Genomic DNA, 18,813 nt, shown 5'->3' with positions numbered 1-18,813 from the left:
TTTCCCTAATGATTAGTGATGTTGAGCATCTTTTCGTATACTTATTGACCGATTGTATATCTTCTTTGGAGAAATGTTTATTCAAGTCCTTTACCCATTTTGAATTGGATTGTTTTGTTGTTGTTTTTGAGTTGTAGGACTTCTTTATATATTCTGGATATTAATCCCTTATCAGGTATATGATTTGCAAATATTTTCTCCCATTACATGGGTTGCCTTTTCACTCTATTGATAGTGTCCTGTGATCCCCAAAAGTTTTAAATTTTGATGCAGTCCATGTAATCTATTTTTTCTTCTGTCGCCTGTTCTTTTGGTGTCATATCCAAGAAATCATTTTCAGACAACGGTATTTTTTAAAGTTCCCCAAGTGATTCCAACGTACAGCTAAGGCCGAGCAATGTTTCTCAAATTTTAACGTGCATTCAGATCACCTGAAATCGTGTTAAAATGCACATTCTGATTTATTAGGTCTGGGGTAGGGGCCAAGATTCTGCATTTCTAACAAACTCCTCGCTAATGCTGATGCCGTTGGTCTGGGGACCACTGAGTAGCCAGAGTGTAGAGGGGCATTTCAGTGATTTCCTTCATCTGAGCCCTGAGCTAGAGGGTGGATATTTACCAGGCCTTTTCCTAAGTTTCCCACCACAACTGTTTCCCAGCAGGCCCTCGACTGACCCTCTAACTTTCAGCTGGTGCTGAGCAGCCCTGGGAGCCTTTGGCATGTCAGAAGAATGAAATATAAAGGAATTGTTCTCCCTGCTCTACTCTCAGCCCACCCCCCTGGGGGAGGCCGTCCACTGGTCTGCTCGTGCCTAGTGCATTCGGTTCCACACTAATGATGGCACGTTCCTGTCTGGCCTTGGCCCCTGCAAGGGAACTGCTACAGAGCTCTGCTGAATAGCTGTTTTGCTCAAAATATGTTTAATATGCTCAGAAAGGAAAACCACACAGGTTGGTCTGAAGTTTATAGAAGAAGCTGGGAAGAAAAACTGCCGAAGGTCTGCTTCTAAAAGGAATCCTTTAATTCATCATAGAATTTTAGAGCCGGAAAGGACCTTTAGAGATCTACTCCCAGACCCTTATTTTGGAGAATAAAGCTGGGACCCAGCAAGGCTGTGACTTGTTCAAGGTCACCAAGCAAAACAGAGGTCATCCCACGGGTGTATTATTTCTGTTTAATCTTGCTTTAGGTTACTTATCTGGAAATGGATAACACAGAGTAGCTATTTCTTTCAGATGTCTCCTTTAATTAAAAGTTCTACTTTTCAAACAAAGGTAAAAATCAAGAGGCTGGATCACGGTTCTTGCCCCTCGTGGCCTTCGTTAGAAAATTTCTACCAGATGCTTATATTACCCTAATAGGACCTGCCTCCCTGGTGGCAGTGACCCAAACTGCAAGTGTAGTAGTGCCTGGGAGGAACTTAATAGCTTCTAGAATGCATGCCCAATACCAGTTTTTCCTTCATGCCCATTGATTGCAAATGTTGTAAGCTGATCACAGTACTCTTTCAAGCCACTGCCAGTCAGTTTTTTCTGTCAAGTTGAAACTCATCTGCCATCCCTACAACAGAATTCATACCTTGAAAAGTCCTGTGACCTTCAGATCACGCTACATTTCAGCATGGCTAACCTGGTTGTTAAATACTCTTTAGCTTCTCATTCCCCCACCCCACCCCAGCTGCTCATTAATCCAATTATGAGTTTCCTTTATCCAACCAAACTTCTTGCCAAGTTGCAGAACTCTCGGAGTGATGTGTTTGCCTTTAGTGACTAGACAGCCCAGTAGATGTTGCTGTTGTGCTCAGACATCTCTGTAATTGGGACTGGCCTCATTCTGATAGTGCAGCACCCAGCATGCGCCCTCTAAGCACGCTACAAGAACTTTCTTCCCAGGAAGGCTCGCTGAGGTTAGTTTCTGCCCTGCAGTTAGAGCCCTGCCCCTGTGTCTCTCTCCAGCCTCCCCAGCGAGGCATTAGGAAGGCTTCTGAATTATGTTTGGCTCTGTAGACAGTGCCTGGGCCCTTCATTTTGGTCTCTGGGTCCTGAACTGGAGCAAGCTCCTTTGCTGGCAGGAATGTCTGTCTCCATCTGGGGAGTCGGTCTTCAGGTCTTCTCTTCATTAAGACATCAGCCTCACTCAGCCTTGCTCTTGGCTGCCAGCCACACTGACAAGCCAGCAGGAAAAGTTCCATCAGGAAGAGGTGTGCCGCCTGCCTTGCCTGCGGGACTGCCTGTGCAGGCCTTGTGGGACTTGTCCCAGGGGAGCCTTTGGAACACTCTCAGAGTTCTGATTCTAAGCCTGCGGGCAGCACCTCGGGGTGGTGCCATCTGTAGCATTCTCAGTGTCTCCCTGGCTCACGTCAGGAAAGGATGGAGTTCTTCCACCTCCTTGGCCACTCTCACCTGTCTCCTGCGTGCCTGCCACCGGCTCTCGCAGCTCCAGGCTGTTTGGCAACACCCTGAGTTATGTTAGAGATATAATAATGAATTATACAATGGATTATACATAATTAATTTATAATAAAACACACACAGTGGTTTAATTTCTCCAAGTGAGTGATGTGCCGCTCGCCAGATCCTGCTGGAATACATTCCATAACTGACTGCTTCTCGGTCTGGAGGCGACGGCCAGCTGCCCTAGGGAGGGACCTTGGCAGGGGAACCTTCCAAGTCACAGATTCCCTCCAGGCTGCCTCTGGGGTAGGTCCCACAGAAGGATAATCCTTTACTGCCTCTACTATTGTTCTAGACATGGACCCTCATGGGGCTCTCACCCACCCCTGGACTGTCTGAGATCTGTTGTTTTCTTCATCCTCCCAGCCTTTCTCCCAGAGGATGGGAGATGCCCATGTGTTTATACTCTACCATTTCTTCCTTCCCTCCCTCCCTCCCTCCCTTTCCTTCCTTCCTTCCTTCCCTCCTTCCTTCCTTCCTTCCTCCCTCCCTCCCTCCCTCCCTTTCCTTCCTTCCTTCCTTCCTTCCTTCCTTCCTTCCTTCCTTCCTTCCTTCCTCCCTCCCTCCCTCCCTCCCTCCCTCCCTTTCCTTCCTTCCTTCCTTCCTTCCTTCCTTCCTTCCTTCCTTCCTTCCTTCCTCCCTCCCTCCCTCCCTCCCTCCCTTCCTTCCTTTCCTTCCTTCCTTCCTTCCTTCCTAAATATGTACTGAGTGCCTCTTTTGTGCCAGACACTGTCCTTGGCTTTGAATGAATACATGAACAAAACAGAGAGCCTTGCCCTGGTGGAGCTTATGTTCTGGCTGAGGGAGACAGACACTAAATAACAAAACATGATGAATGAGGAAGTCATCCAGCATATTATAAAGTGATAGGTGCTGTAGAAAAAGAAAAAGCAGAGCCGGATAAGGGTGACCTGACATGATGGGGACAGGTTGCAGTTTTAAAGAGCATAGTCGGGACAGGTCTCGTGGAAAAGTGGCAGCCTCGGAGTTGCCAAGCCCTCCAGGAACAGGGAAGAAAGGTACTGCTGCACCTAACATTTGTAACTTTTGGTTTCAGATGTTCCAGATGTTTCTGTTCCTGCTGCTGCTGTGGTTTCTGCCCCTGACTGAGGGGTCCCTGCGCGCTGAACCCATGTTCACGGCAGTCACCAACTCAGTCCTGCCCCCTGACTATGACAGCAACCCCACCCAGCTCAACTATGGAGTGGCGGTGACTGATGTGGACCACGACGGGGACTTTGAGATTGTCGTGGCAGGGTAAGTACCTCCCGCCCTGGGTTTGACAGATACATTAGTCAGCTTTTGCTGTAATAGGGCCAGATAACAAATAGCTCCAAAAGCCCAGGGGCTTGCAACAACACACATTCTCACGCGCTTGGGTCTTGGCCGGACTCAGCTGGGCTCTGGCAGGCTGTGTCCTTGCCTTTTTGCTGTAACAGTGAATTGGGATGGAGGGTAGATTGGAAGAAAAGTGCTTGATCCACAGGCTTTCCAGGGAGAAGATTTGAATGCCCTGCTTCAAGGCACTCTGTTCATATTTTGGCCTCCTTAGTTATGCAGGTGTTACTTCCTTACCAGTGAGACACTAGAATCTCTATATACGAGGGATTTAAGGGTGACAATTATGGTAGAAGGGATTGCTCAAAGCTGCCTTTGCACAGCATTTTACACAAGACTAAGAAAACGTTAATTGCCTGTTTCAGAGAAGGGGGGAAGTTGGCGATGAAGAAGGATAGCTAAACTTCCTCTAAACCATGCCTTGGCGCCCCTGGTCCCTTCTCTCCTGAGACGGAACAGTGTGTATCAGGAAAAGATTTGGAGTCCAAGTAGCTTGAGTTCATGCCTTAGAGCTACGGCTTTCCAGTTGCATGACCTTGAGTCAGCCCCTTATGCACCGAGATTCAGGTGTATCATCCACAAAACTGGAGATAGCAAGACGCCCCCTACCGTGAAGCTTCAGTCGCTGTTGCACGTGAGTGCATTGTAAATTCTGCCGATCACCGTTGGTAATCCTTATTTATGGAGCACTAATATGTACCAGGCACTGTGCTAAGCCCTTCCACGCACTGTCTTATTTAATCCTCCTGACAGCACTATGCAGTAAATATACAAGAAAAGGAAATTAGGATTCAGAGATGGTGAGTGACTTGCCCTCTATCAAGTAAATAGTAAGTGGATGAGTCAGGATTTGAACCCCACGGCTCCCTAACTATAGAGCTGCTAAACTACATTGTACAAAGTTTAGTTATCACTTCAAAAACCAGCCAATCAATAAATACACTACAGGGGCCTGTCAACCTCATTCTAGAAGGCTGGAGCTTTTATGGCAGCACTGAACAAAGTAAATGGAGGTAACATTATTTGTAGCAGTTGCATGTAACAGTAGAAACCACTGACTTTGGCACTGGAAAACCTGGTTTTAGTCCTGTGTCATCCAATAGTTGTGAGCCTTGTGCAAGTTACTTAACTACACAGGCCCCACTTTCCTCATCTGTAAAATGGGCATGTTGAAATCTACCCCTGCCTACCATACAGGGCAGTGGTGAGGATTAGTGCTGACGATGTATAGAAAAGATACTTTGTAAGTGCATTTCTTCTTTCATTTATTCTTTTCTTGTAGACCATGAAGAGTAGAAGTTCCTAGATTCTAGATCTCATGAAAGTCTAGATTCGTGTGCTGACAGATAGAACTTTCTACGATGATGTAGAAGTTCTATCTTGGTTCTGTCCAATATGGCGTCCACTAGCCACGTGTGGCTGTTGAGCACTTGAGATGTGGCTACTGTGACCAAGGAACTGAATTTTTCATTTTATTTCATTTTAATATTATACAGCCACATTTAAATTAGACAGCACTGTTCTGGGACTTCGGAAGGAAAACTAAAGAGCAGAGTGTGATAGAAAAGGGGGAAGTAGGAATGGTTGTAATGACCCTTATTGCCGGGGGTGACCTGTGCAGGGCCGGAGCCAAGCAGCTTGTCTGTGTTCAGTTCTGTGACTGTCCAGTCACTCTCTGAGTCCAAGAGAAGCCTTCCTGGCCAAATCCTGCTTCCCGGAGCCTGCGCCACTCTGCCAGGGTCTCTGGGTAAGGGGTGGTGATGCACTTCTGAGATGTTCTAGTTGGCCCTGCCTCCTACCAGATGACACCAGCCTCCCTCTGGTAGGCACTGGGAGCTGACAGAGGACAGAGAAGAGTGAGGCAACTTCCCTCCTTCCTATCTTTCCCTCCTCCTGGGCCCCCACAATGATGACCAGGTTCTCCTTTCATCTTGGACGATGGGTGGCAAGCTCAGATTTCCATCCCACCCATCCTTTGAGGGGCAGGGCATTGTTACTGCATCTCCTGAGCATCCAGCTTCTTGCTTTCCCAGTGCTGGGCGTTCATTTCACCTTCCTTTTCAGTGAAGCCTTTTTCTCTTTCTCTTCCAAGGAGCTCAAGAAAGTTGCTTTTGCGTCTTCTATGGCAGAGAAGCTAGACCATCATTCGTAGGCAGCTTAGAGTAGATGTCTAAACCTTGTCTAGCTTGCTGCTTCCTGTGGGGCCTGTAGCACTTTGGAGTTATCCTCTAGAAGCAAGAACCAGACCATCCTGGGTCTTTATTCTGAATCAGCCAGAGACCAGGGAAAGGCCCTCGTCTCTTCTCCCAGCGAAGGGCTGAGCCAGGCAGCCCCTGTCTGAGAAAACTTGGGCTGCCAGGTGTTCTTCTAAAAGATGACATTGCTCACCACCAGCAAAGAGGAAGATTTACATAGAGGACAGGATGGCGAAATTGGGCAGCCTCCCAGCTCCAGGTCAGGCCTCCTTTGTGGCTGTTATTGACGCATTGTGAATTCTCAGAGCATCAGAAAGACACGTTCTAATTTAAGTACCAAAATACATTCCAGAGGCAAATATAACTCTTTATTATCTTCAGCTTAGGATGGTTTGTCACTGTCTTCTTCTTTGGGCTGCATAACCAGGGGCTGACTATACAGACATATTTAAATCAGGACCTTGGCAGGTCATTCGGTCCACCCCTTGCCTTCCAATAAGTCGCACTTATTGTTTTTGGAGGCTCCCTTTATTTAGAGCCTTCCAAGGGAATGTGTGCAATCTTTTCATAATCCAGCTCAGTTACTTATGTCAAGAATCTACGTGACTAATCTGAATCCCTCATATTCGAGCTTAGTAAGCCATTTCTTTTAACTTTTGTTTTGCTATTACCTTTGAAGATTTAAACCAAGTGGTCACTACCCTTTCAAATAATGACAGCTAGGATCACTGCCCTGCCTTTCATGCCCTGTGGACTCCTTGGCAACATATCTGACTTTGACTTTCATTCAGTTTTATCCACCCTACACCCATATTTAACTCTGTTTGATGGTAGACTCTCTTTAGGAATCACACAGCAGGAATTGAAATTCTTAAAAATTGAATGTGAATGCCTTTACCTGGGGCACCTGCAGTCCAGCTCCTGACAGGCCCACCCTCTATTATCTTATAGACCTTTCCATTAGCTGGCACCTGAAGGCATTTGCGTTTCTGACCCCTGGGATATTGGGCAGCTCTTCAGTTTATAAAATGCCCGCACTTGAACTTGTCTTGGATTTGTTGACCTTGTAGTGTGTCTGACTCCAGCCCTGTTGCTTTGAGTATTTACCCTTTGAATAGATTTGTTTTGTTTTACCTTTTTGGTATCCTCCTTCTGGGTATTGATGGCATTGATTTTGAGCATGTTGTGGGTGAGTTTGTGTTGTTTCAGAGTCTTAAGTTAATTGTGATGGAAGGCGTGTGCACACTTCTGACTCTGGGAGGAGCAGAAAATGACCTCCCTTTGCTCCGCAGGGGTGGGGAGGGAGAGGGCCGGCTCTGATCCTCCGACACAGCTGGGCGAGTGCCTCTGCATGTGGAGGGCTGATCTGTTAACCGGCAGGTGCATGATCGCGGGTCTGGGTACAGTCTCCTCTTTGCGGGGTGAGGGGCAGGATTTGATCACCCCCAGGAGACGTCGGTGCAGGCACAGACCATTGAATATCTTCAGGACGGGTTCCCTGGGTAAATAAAAAGCCTGGTGGCTTCTCCTTTTCTCAGTGGCACTAAACACCCAATCTACAGTCTCACGCAGTCTGGAAAGGGATCCCTGTTGGTGTCAATCTTGCACAATTCCTTTAGAGGAGATTTTGTTTCCTGGGATATCCCCAGAGGTCTGAAATAACCCCTCTACCCTGTCAGTTTCCAAGAAGTTTTGCCCAAATGGAAAGATTGTAGTGGTTCTAAAGTTTAAATCATGATTTAGATCAGTTTTTCTACACAAGGAGCATTCACTTGATGAAACCTTAACGCATTCTTCACACTTGGAAGGGTTTCATTTAAAGGGATGCTACGTATTGTAAACCAGAGTTTCATTTTTTCTTAATTTTGCAACTCAGGGTTTCATTTTTTCTTAATTTTGCAACTATGTCAGAAAACTTTTTGAATTTACTAAAATTAATTGAATTATTTTAAAGGCAAACTGTATTCAGTTACCAGATTAATCATAATCATATAGGAGATGTTTTTGCCATTATAAGTAATAAGAACAATGATAAAGAATGAGATATTTATCTATGATTAAACCAAAGCAGCAGTTATGCATTTTATTACCAGCATATATAGATATATGCAGTATATATAGATGTATATAGTGTGTATAGATAGATATAGTAGATAGATGTAGTATCCATGTACAAATATTTAGGTGTATGTAGTAAATATAAACATATACAGTACATATACATACACACACATACTTTCAACAAAATAGGAAAAGTACTTTTGAACTTGCAGTCTTAGCTGTTTTGTAAAATATCAATATGACGTTCTAATAGATTTGATCATCAGTTTTGACAACTTAAAAAGTTAGATTATTTCAGTTTCTCTTTTTTTACTTTAAAATACCTTTTACATTTTGATAACACAAATGTTTTATTGCAAAAAAATCCACACACGGGGCTTCCCTGGTGGCGCAGTGGTTGAGAGTCCGCCTGCCGATGCAGGGGACACGGGTTCGTGCCCCGGTCCGGGAAGATCCCACGTGCCGCGGAGGGGCTGGGCCCGTGAGCCATGGCCGCTGAGCCTGCGCGTCCGGAGCCTGTGCTCCGCAACGGGAGAGGCCACAACAGTGAGAGGCCCGCGTACCGCAAAAAAAAAAAAAAAATCCACACAATATAGATGAAAGTAAAAATCCATCTTTACCAACTTCCCATTCCTACTCTAAGCTCATCCCAGTCCCCTTCCAGAATAACAATTGTCTCCAGTTTAGTGCTTATACTTCTGAAAATTTCTATGTTACATATATATTTTTTAAAAATATGTAATTTCAAGAGGAATCAAACTGATACACATTGTTCCAGAGCTTGCTTTTCTCAGTGTAACATATTCATTGTTCGAACATATGGATCTAACCTAATTTTTTTAAGTTACTTAGTGCGGATGTGCCACATTTGTTTTGCCACTCCTCAAGTGACATTTAAGCTGTCGCTAATCTGTGACCATTGCAGACAATGCTGTACTGCACATCCTTACACACATATGCAAATGTTTATCTGGGATGATACCAAGAAGTGGAAATGCTGGGAATGATATGTACATTTTATACCTTAATAGATATTGCCAATGTTACCAATCTCAATCTTTTTCTATGTATTCATAGCCTAGAAATAAAGAGTAATTTGTGGGATTATTGATATCAACAGCTATTCAAACACCTACTGTGTGTACTGCCACATAGGCTCCAGGGTCTGAACTTTATCAATTTAGATGTAATAAAGAAGGGGGGGGGATGTCCTATTCTACATCTGTAAAAGAAGCTGCTGCTGTTAAAAACTGGATTGAGAAACTTCAATACTCTGATTCAAACTGCTAAAAAGACTTCCTCTAAAGCTTCCTCTGCAAAAATATATTTCTTAAATGGGTCACCCTTAACCCTAAGATTCATTGTCCTCGGTATCATGGAAGAATGATTGCAGGGTGCCAGCTCTTCTGCTATGGTTAAGCATGGACTGCCCCTGATTTTTTTTTTTTGTTTGCGGTACGTGGGCCTCTCACTGTTGTGGCCTCTCCCGTTGCAGAGCACAGGCTCCGGACCTGCAGGCTCAGTGGCCATGGCTCACGGGCCCAGCCGCTCCGCGGCATGTGGGAATCGTCCCGGACCGGGGCACGAACCCGTGTCCCCTGCATCGGCAGGCGGACTCTCAACCACTGTGCCACCAGGGAAGCCCCCTAGAGCTTCCTGAAGGGAATGCAGCTCTGCCAACACCTCGATTTCAGCACAGACCAACGTTGGACTTGTGACATACAGAAGTGTCAGATAATCAGTTTGTATTGTTTTATGCCACTAGGTTTGAGGTGATTTGTTACAGCAGCAATATGAAACTAATACATTAGGTAAAGGTCAGGTGCTTGGTGACATTTCTCAGAGAGGTGATGGCCGTTACCTCCGAAGATTTTAATAGTATTATTTTACTAATTTCACAGCAATAAAAGAAATACACCACCCACAAACATTATTTAGAAGAATAAAAGAATATATTTAAAAGAAATACATCACCAACAGAAGTATTATTTTTATTCAGTGACATTCCCCTAAGAACAGGTTCGGTTTTGGAAAGAAGCCCTTAAATCACACTTCATTCCTAGGTGGCCATCCACATTAATTCACCCTGCAGCTCGCTGTGTGACACCTGGTACCATGGGTGGTTGGAGGTGGGGAGAGGGGTTCAGAACTTTTAAAGATCTCACTGTCCTTGCTGAGGCAAACACACTTGGGTGAGGTCGTAAGTGACTTGTGCCCCCGGGGAGATGCAAACATTCCGAGAGGTCAGAGCAGGTGGAGAGCACTTCTGGATGAGAATCACAAAGGCCTTGGAGGGGCATTTGGATGGTCACAAGAAGGATAGGTTAGGTCTATTTAACAAGGGGGCAAAGGCCTCTCCATGTTGAAGAGAACTTTAGGCTTATTTGGATTTTGTTGTTTGTTTGTTTTTAAATTAATTTTTTTAAAGCATTTTAACAAAAGACTGATTTTCACAGAGTATTGAAGAGTATTTAAAAAAAGCTGCTCCAAAATAGTAATATAATTAAGACACTAAAATTGCCTTTGCTGAAAACGGCAAAGCTACTTTTAGTCTGAATTTTTCATCCATGCAGAAAGTAGATGTATGCCCTGTCTCCAGTCACTTTGCTTTAAACTCTCTTCTCCCATTTTTTTAAGCGGTGGGCTGGATGGAAGGTCTTCCTTGTCCACTGCGTCCCACACCAGGCTTCCCAAGGTTCAGGCCCACAGCAGGCAGGAGCCCAGAACAACCCTCCACCCCACCCTCACAGGCCTCAGGCCTTCTTCCTCTCCCCCCTCCCTCCCCCTCCCCTTCCTTCTCCCAAGCTCACCTCACACTTGCCTCTGGAACAGGTGCCATTTCCACTCCTGGAATCACTTCTGCTCGGGGGGTCAAATCTGACCCCTGCCTCCCTCTCTTGTGTTTTTCCTCATACACCCCTTCTCCCCAGTGCTACTGACCTGGTGAGTCACTTTCTTTCAAGAATGCTATGGTTTTGACTTAATTTTCCCTCTGAGGAATCAGTTACTTTTGAGGCGCAGGTATCTAAGAAAGCATTCAAGGATATGAAGAAGCTAAAAGCATTCCCCACTTCAGATTTTTACATGCTCTCCCCTCGTTTACCTTCACCTGTTTGCAGACTAAATTTGTGCAGGGGTGGAGGGCAGAAGCAATGTCTTGTATTTTACTTACATCATCTCACTTTAAACCATCACAGCAGTCCATATGATGTGTAGTATTTAATTGAGTCTAAGTCACACATTTTTTCACACTTTTTTATTGACGTATAGTTGATTTACAATGTTATATTAGTTTTGGGTGTACAACACAGTGATTTAAAATTTTTATAGATTATACTCCATTTATAGTTATTATATATTGGCTACATTTCCTGTGCTGTACAACATATCCTTGTAGCTTATTTTATATATAGTAGTTTGTACCTCTTAATCCCCTACCCCTAGTGATTTTAACATCTCTAAAATTGGGATGTGACCTACAATTGGCAGCTTGCATTTAATTGGCAGGGTTTTTTTCTCTAAAGATACATAAAAAAATGGTGTCTGATCCCTATGATATTTTAGATTTGATGAAAGCACTGTAGATAGGGTTATCCCCATTTTGCAGATGAGGAAATCAAGGCCCAGAGATCTGCTGAGAGTCATAGAGATGGTGAGAGGCGGAACTGTTATTCTATATGTGCCCATTAAATTAGGTTTGTTAATTGTGTTGTTCAAATCGTAATGGTAGTCCATTTCTTTCTGTGGTTCTGTGTTGTTGTGTATATGTTGAGGCTGCTTTATTAGATGCAATTTTAGAATTCCTTTTTTTAAATTGAGATATAATTGACGAATAACATTATATTAGTTTCAGGTATACAACATAATGATTTGTTATTTGTATATATTGCAGTGTCTTAAGAATTCTTATGTTTTCCTGGTGAATGAAAGCCATTATCATTATGAAGTGACCCCAGCCATCGCTAATTATGCTTTTGGTCTGATGTTATTATAGCCACTCCATCTTTCCTTTTGTTAATATTTGACAGGAATATCTTTTTTCCATACTTTTGCTTTGAACTCTCCAAAGCCCCTATGTTTTATGTATGTTCCTTGTATGCAGCATAAGTGTGGCTTATGTTTTTTTCAACTGTTTAACCATGTCCGTCCTGCTGTCCTGTTACTAATGAGGTTAGTCCATTCCATTTAATGGGAACATTGATATGTTTAAACTTGTTTCTATTATCTTATTTTTTTTAATTTCCAAGCTTTCAATGCTTCTTTTCTTTTTCTTTCTTGCTTTTTAAAAATTGATTGACTTAGGGGCTTCTGTTTTTTTTTTTTTTGGTTGTGAGGTAAAGATTCTTGTTTTTGAAATTTCATTTTTGCCTCTACTGATTTGAGATTTATACCCTCTACTTCTGTACTTTTAGTGGTTCCCTTTGAAATTTTATGGTACATTTTTAACCTAACAAACTCTAAAATTATCAACCCCTTTCTATAACAATACAGGGATTTTAGTACACTTTAACTCTGAACACCGTTTCCTGGTATACATGTAGTACTTCAGTCTTGCCCTTTGCAAACCCTATAAGTTATAATTATTGTTATTGTTTTTATCTAAAAGCAGTGTTTTTATTACTATCCATTTTTACCATCTTATTTGCTCATTTTTCTTCTTACATCTCAGAAAGGCCTTCCTATCATTTTTGTTCTTCCCAGCATACCTCTTTTAGCTGTTCTTACTGAATGCCAGTTGCTGGTAAAATCTCTCAGTTGTTGTTTAATCTAAAAATATATTTATTGTATCTCCATTCTTGAAAGATAATTCTTCTGCATTCAAAAATTTTAGGCTGACAGTTTTTATTCCTCTGTCACTTGTTGCTAAGATGCCAATCATTAGTAATGTCATTCCTTTGTAGGTGGTCTGTGTCTTGCCTCTCTTTTTTGTCTTTTGGATTTTGCAGTTTCACTACTATATGTATTGATACGGGTCTTTTTTTTAACCCAGCATGTGCTTCCTGAGTCTGAGGATTCATGTCTCTCATCAGCTCTTAATGGTTCTCAGCCATCATCACTTTAAAACTCTGTCCCTTCTCTCTACTCACTCCTTTTAGGTCTTCACTCAGACATGTCAAGTTTTCTCATGCTAGCCTCCAAGTCTCTTAACCTTTTTCATTTTATTCATCTCCTGTCTCTCTGTGATGCTGCATTCTGGGTAACTTTCCAGGTATATCTTCCAGTTCACTAATTCTTCCTTCAGTTGCATCCAAACTGTTGAGTTTTAATTTCAAAAACTGTTTCTCATTTCTAGGAGTTTCATATCCTTTTGCAAATCTCCCCAGTCATTTCTGATAGTGTCTTGTTGCTTACTCATTTATTTCATTCTTTGTTCCATTAAACATTTCTTACATAGATATATTCTGTATTTGACAGTTCTGATATCTACAGTCCTTGGGGGTTTAATGTGTTCTTAGCTTTTTGTTTTTTTCTTATGCTTATTTGGAGTGGCTTCCCTTCTTAGTATATTTGCTTGATCTTAAAATGTGGGAGATCTGTGGCCCTAAAATGGAAATGCTTTTTACCAGAGAGGATTCGTAGTTATCTCTGCCGAGGGCCTGGGGGTCCTACTAACCTGGGAACACTATAGGTCTCTCCAAGGGTTAATTTAGGATTTAATGTAGGATTCTAGGGTTCAGCATCTCCACCATGCTGCCAGTTCAACCTGTTTGTTTACCACTCATTGCTGCCAGATCTAGTTTTGGCTCACTTTTCTGTGGGATGGGGTAATTTGTGGAGATTTCCCTTAAGTTTGTACCCAGTAATATATTAAAGATATGTTTTATCTGGGACCTACTTGTTTTGTGTGATAAGGTCCTTCAGCAATCTATCATATGGATGGAAACATAAGTCTGGGGTTGTCAGTAGGTTTAGGATCTCCAAAACTTATTTTTCTATTACCGAGAAGACTTGGGAGGGTATGTGAAGTTGAAAGAAGTAGTATTTAAGAGATTCTCTTCCTTATCTCTTCAGAGATGCTTTAATTTACTTTTTGCAAAATGGAAACATTTCTATAGCATGGGACACTTGGGTGTGAAATGGAGAAGTATAGGGATGTGTGTTTATGGGGAGAGAAGCTTGTGCAATAAGCCACATGCACGCAAGTAGCCAGGCCAGACCCTTGGACTGTGCCTCAATGGAGGAACATGGGAAAGTCAAGATTAAAGTCCGTTTCCAGTGTAGATGATACCATATAAAGTCACTGGTGTTTGGTTATGTCAACAAGGAAATGTGTGACTGTGCACATCAAAAAGGACCCCTTCCCCCTCAGCAGCCATCTTTCCATGTTGTTTATAGGGTTACAGCCATATGAAGTCATGGGCAACTACCCAGTATCCCTTGACATGCCCTAGTGTTTTGGTCACCCTGTTTGCTGGCCATGAGTGGGCAGTGGTAGGGTGAGCAGGCTAATGAGTCTACCTGGTTGGGAGCTACTCTGGACAGCAGCATTGCATTGGTGGGATCATCAGGATAGGGTAGCAGAACCTTCTCTTTGAACCTCCACGCTGTCTTCATTCCTTCTTTTGGGAAGAACATTCCTTCTCCTTTGGCGAACTGTTCTAAGTACAGGATCCTTTGGGGCTGCCAAAGTATCCTTTTGGCCACTAGGGATTAGTCTGGGGTTCTCTGTGACCTAAGACTGTCCAATCAGCTTCTTGATCTGAGATTTTTCATCCTGAATCTAAGGAAAGCTCTACCTTTGCTCTTGGATCATGAGTTGTAAGACTATATTGCAGTACTACCACAGACATGTGCCCATCGCCCATCCCATGGAGGAACCTGAGAGAATAAAGGTTACACCCAGAAAGAAGAAGAGAGAATTCTAGGGGCATCAAGGCCATGGTTCCTGTACGTTTGAGGTCCCTAAACCTATGGGTCTCCTGCACCTCTCCTTCAGTTCTGGGAGCACCTTGCATACCTTCAATAAATCCTCTTCTCCCCATTGTTTTCTAGACCTAGTTTTCTCATCTAATGCCAAAACTAATGATATGTAAATTTGGACAAGGCAGCCCCTTTACATGCTAGAGCAAGCACCCTATCTGGTGCTGTGTTGCAGACGAGAGCATAACCGTCCTAGCCCCAAAGGAGATCCTGTGGCTACCTAGTCAGAGGAAGGATTCTTAAGGATATATAAGAGCGGTTGACGATCTGTGATTAGTGTTAACCTATGTTTCTGAAGGAGTTTTTGCTAGCTGGAGCAGATTGAAAAGGAAACTCAAACCAAAGAAATACCATAATGGTATTCAATTAAACAGTAAACATTTTGTATATATACTTTGATCAAGAATTCTTCTTAAAATTTGCCCTCTCACTTTAGATTGCAGACTCGTAAAGGCAGGAACTTTCTCTTTTTAATCTGTGCACCTACAGTGCCTAACACATAGAGTTCAATAAATGAATGAAGTGAGATAGGCAGGGGTGGGTCTCAAGGATGGACAGAGGGTCTTAGGTAAGGGGGTTAATGACAATAATAAGCGTTAGCTATACTCAGAAGCAATTGATTCAAGGACTTTAGTCTTGAGAGCAACCTCAGTCAAATCAATAAACAAATCCTACATATGCCTACCTGCCACGTGCATAGCTGTGTGCTCTGTGCTTTGGCAGATACAAGAACACAGACCCTTCCTTCAAGCCATCTTAGTCGTAATGGAGATAAGGCACATGTGGAAATAACAGGGCAGTGTGTCATGTGAGCTCTAGAGGAGAAACTCAGTCCACGTCCAGCACACTTATCAGGCTCGTCTCCCCAGGGAATATTTCAGTTTTCCAGTTTCTTAAAACACTGAATTTGATCTGAGTTTGCGGTCATAAGGCTTTTTCCCCGTCTGGAACCTCTCTATGATGTCACACGTTAGATCTTCTCTTATTACAGCCAAGGTCCCTGTGTTCATTTCCCTTTCATTAAACCACAATAATTGTTTGTTGACTGAGTAGTCCCAAGGAACTGACAACATTATTGAGCCTCCAGTCCTGGTTTTTCCCGGTTCCTGTCTAACACCTCCGAGAGGCAGCAAAATGCACCACTAGCTCCAAGTGCCAGCAGCCTTGTTTTGTTTCTTTGTGTTTTTCTTAACATAAACTTTTCCATCAGTCATCTGTTGTCCATATTCTCCCCTCCAAGCCAAAGCAAATTATGGAAGAAGAAGGAGGGAGACGTAAGCTAGCCATTTCCCCCAATTCCCTCCAAATAAGATGGGCCATAATTCTAGTTCCTTTAGTATCTTTTGAAGTTGTTTCCCTATTCTGGGAAGCTGTGGATGCACCAGGCTATAGCCAAGGCTGCATTCCTCCATCCCCCCATCACTCATTGTTCCATCTGGCTGGCCTGGGAAGGCCTTGGTTAAGCCATTTCAGCCCCTGATTCCTGGACAGCACCAGAGCCTTGGAACAGACCCAGAGGCTGAACGCTGTCCTTCCCCCACTGCATCCCCACCCACACACAAACCATTTTGCCTCCACAAATTAGGAAAACTTTGAAACATATGGCAAGTCTCATTATAAAAGTTTCCTTTCCATACAATTCATGAATGTCAAAAGGCAAGAGCTAGTGAAATAACATATCTCAAAGTATCTAAAATCCAAGTCAATCTTTGGAACATATCTAACATTTCATGGGGAAATAAATCTTTAATTTAAAACTAGGAATTAAAAAGAGGACAACTTCATTCTTGGTTCAAAAAGCTAGAGAGCTAAAGAAAATTTCAAGGGACACTGGTAACTTTATGATGACTTTCAGACAATAATACTTCCGAGGCTGTGGTGAAGACAAATGAGGTAAGACATATGAAGTGCTTATAACAGCATCTGGCACATTCTAAATGCTCAATTTTTAGTGTGTTGAGGGTGATTATGTTTATTTAATGCCTAATATAACAGAACCAACCCTCATCTTAGAAACCTAAGTGTTTCTCTCTATCCCTTTTTCCATCAATGGAAAAAGATAGCACTGTGGAACATTTTCTGTTTTTAAATTAGAACTATATATCTTCTGTTGTTAATTTTTAACACAGTCATTTACACATTTTTATACTGTGCCGTCTGAAGACATGCTGTCCTAAAATAAGTTGTCTTGTATTTTACTTAGTTTCCTATAAATCAATGTCCCACCTAGAAAAAAGTTTGTTTACCCCTATTATATGACTCAGCTTTTATTCATTCATCCTGCAATTTTTTTTTATTAAGTTACCATGTGGCAGGCATCTTGCTGAGCCCTGGGGATTAGCAGTGAACTAGAGCAACTCCCGCCTTCACAAAGCTCAAAGAGAATCAATGTGCCTGATGAATTAAAGAAATTTGTACTTTGGGAAAGAATTTCAACTTCCTTTAACCAAATCCTGTATCAGAATTCATAATTTGTAACCAGAGAGGTTTCTCGCGTCCACTGTCCATTTTTGCTACAATATGCTAATAAGAAATAGAATGATAAAACAAATAGTGATAGAAAAGAGAAGGCATGACTTGGGCAGTCCGTGAATTAATCAGCTCCTGAATAATCAAGAGGTGATATATAACATGTAAGTATCATAGTTCATGCCTTCTTAAATAATTAAACCTATTAAAGAAGGGACCAAAAGACCACATTTCAGAAGAAATTAGTAGCCTGAAGGCAGAGGGTTAGCAAAAAGGAGCTCTATAGTAGCATGTATAAGTCTTTTCTATATTGTAATAAACCAAGCAGGTAGCAGTAAGAGGGATGGTTATATGGATTCTCCCATATATTTTAAAGTAGCGGGTGCCAACGTAGGGGTTGCAGAATAATTACAAGGCATCTGAGAATCTACCTGTGCGTGGGCATTTTATCAATAGACACTAAAGCACAGCGACTCTTATAGAGAGATTTTTTTTAACATTAAAAAGGTATCTTCATACTTGAAAAGAGTTGAAAGCCATGGTCTTAAAATATGTGCTCATGTACTGTCAAAGGAATGGGGCTAAAAGGAGCCAGAGAAGGGTCACTGAAAGGAGAAGAAAGAGTGAAGACATCAGACAAGAGATGGAGAGAGGATGAGAGACTGGAGCAGTAGGGGGAGAAAAAGAAGCAAAAGAGGAAATGTGCATGAGATATGGAAGGGAAATATGGAGTCGTGCAAACCTGCATTAAAAGTCCAGCTCTTATGGGGTTTCCCTGGTGGTGCAGTGGTTGAGAGTCCGCCTGCCGATGCAGGGGACACGGGTTCGTGCCCCGGTCCGGGAAGATCCCACATGCCGCGGAGCGGCTGGGCCCGTGAGCCATGGCCGCTGAGCCTGCGCGTCCGGAGCCTGTGCTCCGCAACGGGAGAGGCCACAACAGTGAGAGGCCTGTCTCCCACAACAGTGAGAGGCCTGCGTACCGCCAAAAAAAAAAAAAAACCTTGTGGTTGCCAAGGTCGGGGGAGAGGTGGGGGAGGGAGGGAGTGGGAGCTTGGGGTTAGCAAATGCAAACTATTATATATAGAATGGATAAACAAGGTCCTACTGTAGAGCATAGGGAACTATATTCAATGTCCTGTGATAAACCATAATGGTAAAGAATGTTTTAAAAAAGAATGTATATATATATATATATATATATATATATATATATGTATAAGTGAATCGCTTTGCTGTACAGCAGAAATTAACACAACATCCAGCTCTTTCTCTTTCAAGCTGTGGGACCTTGGAAGAAGTTACCTAGCCTCTCAGAGATTTGGTTTCCTCATCTATAAAGTAGAGACAGGAATAACTGATAGCCTACTTCATAGCA

At 42.8% G+C, this 18,813-nt stretch overlaps 1 protein-coding gene across 1 annotated transcript in view; it reads left to right on the top strand.

Moving 5' to 3' along the window:
- The window catches only part of CRTAC1 (cartilage acidic protein 1), a 33,027-nt gene extending 14,644 nt beyond the window's left edge, over positions 1 to 18,383 (top strand). Inside the window, exon 2 of the mRNA XM_022569119.3 lies at positions 3,512 to 18,383. Within this exon, the coding sequence (XP_022424827.2) occupies positions 3,512 to 3,715 (204 nt within the window). The 3' untranslated portion in view covers positions 3,716 to 18,383. The remainder of the gene's footprint in view (positions 1 to 3,511) is intronic.
- The last annotated feature ends 430 nt before the right edge of the window (positions 18,384 to 18,813 follow it).

This window comes from Delphinapterus leucas, chromosome 16, assembly GCF_059928025.1.
Source record: "Delphinapterus leucas isolate spDelLeu-1000000601 "Yukka" chromosome 16, BTC_Dleu_Yukka2, whole genome shotgun sequence".
NCBI classification, from domain to species: Eukaryota; Metazoa; Chordata; class Mammalia; order Artiodactyla; family Monodontidae; genus Delphinapterus; species Delphinapterus leucas.
The sequence above is the reverse complement of the archived record's forward strand: the minus strand, read 5'-3'. Positions and strand labels throughout refer to the sequence as shown.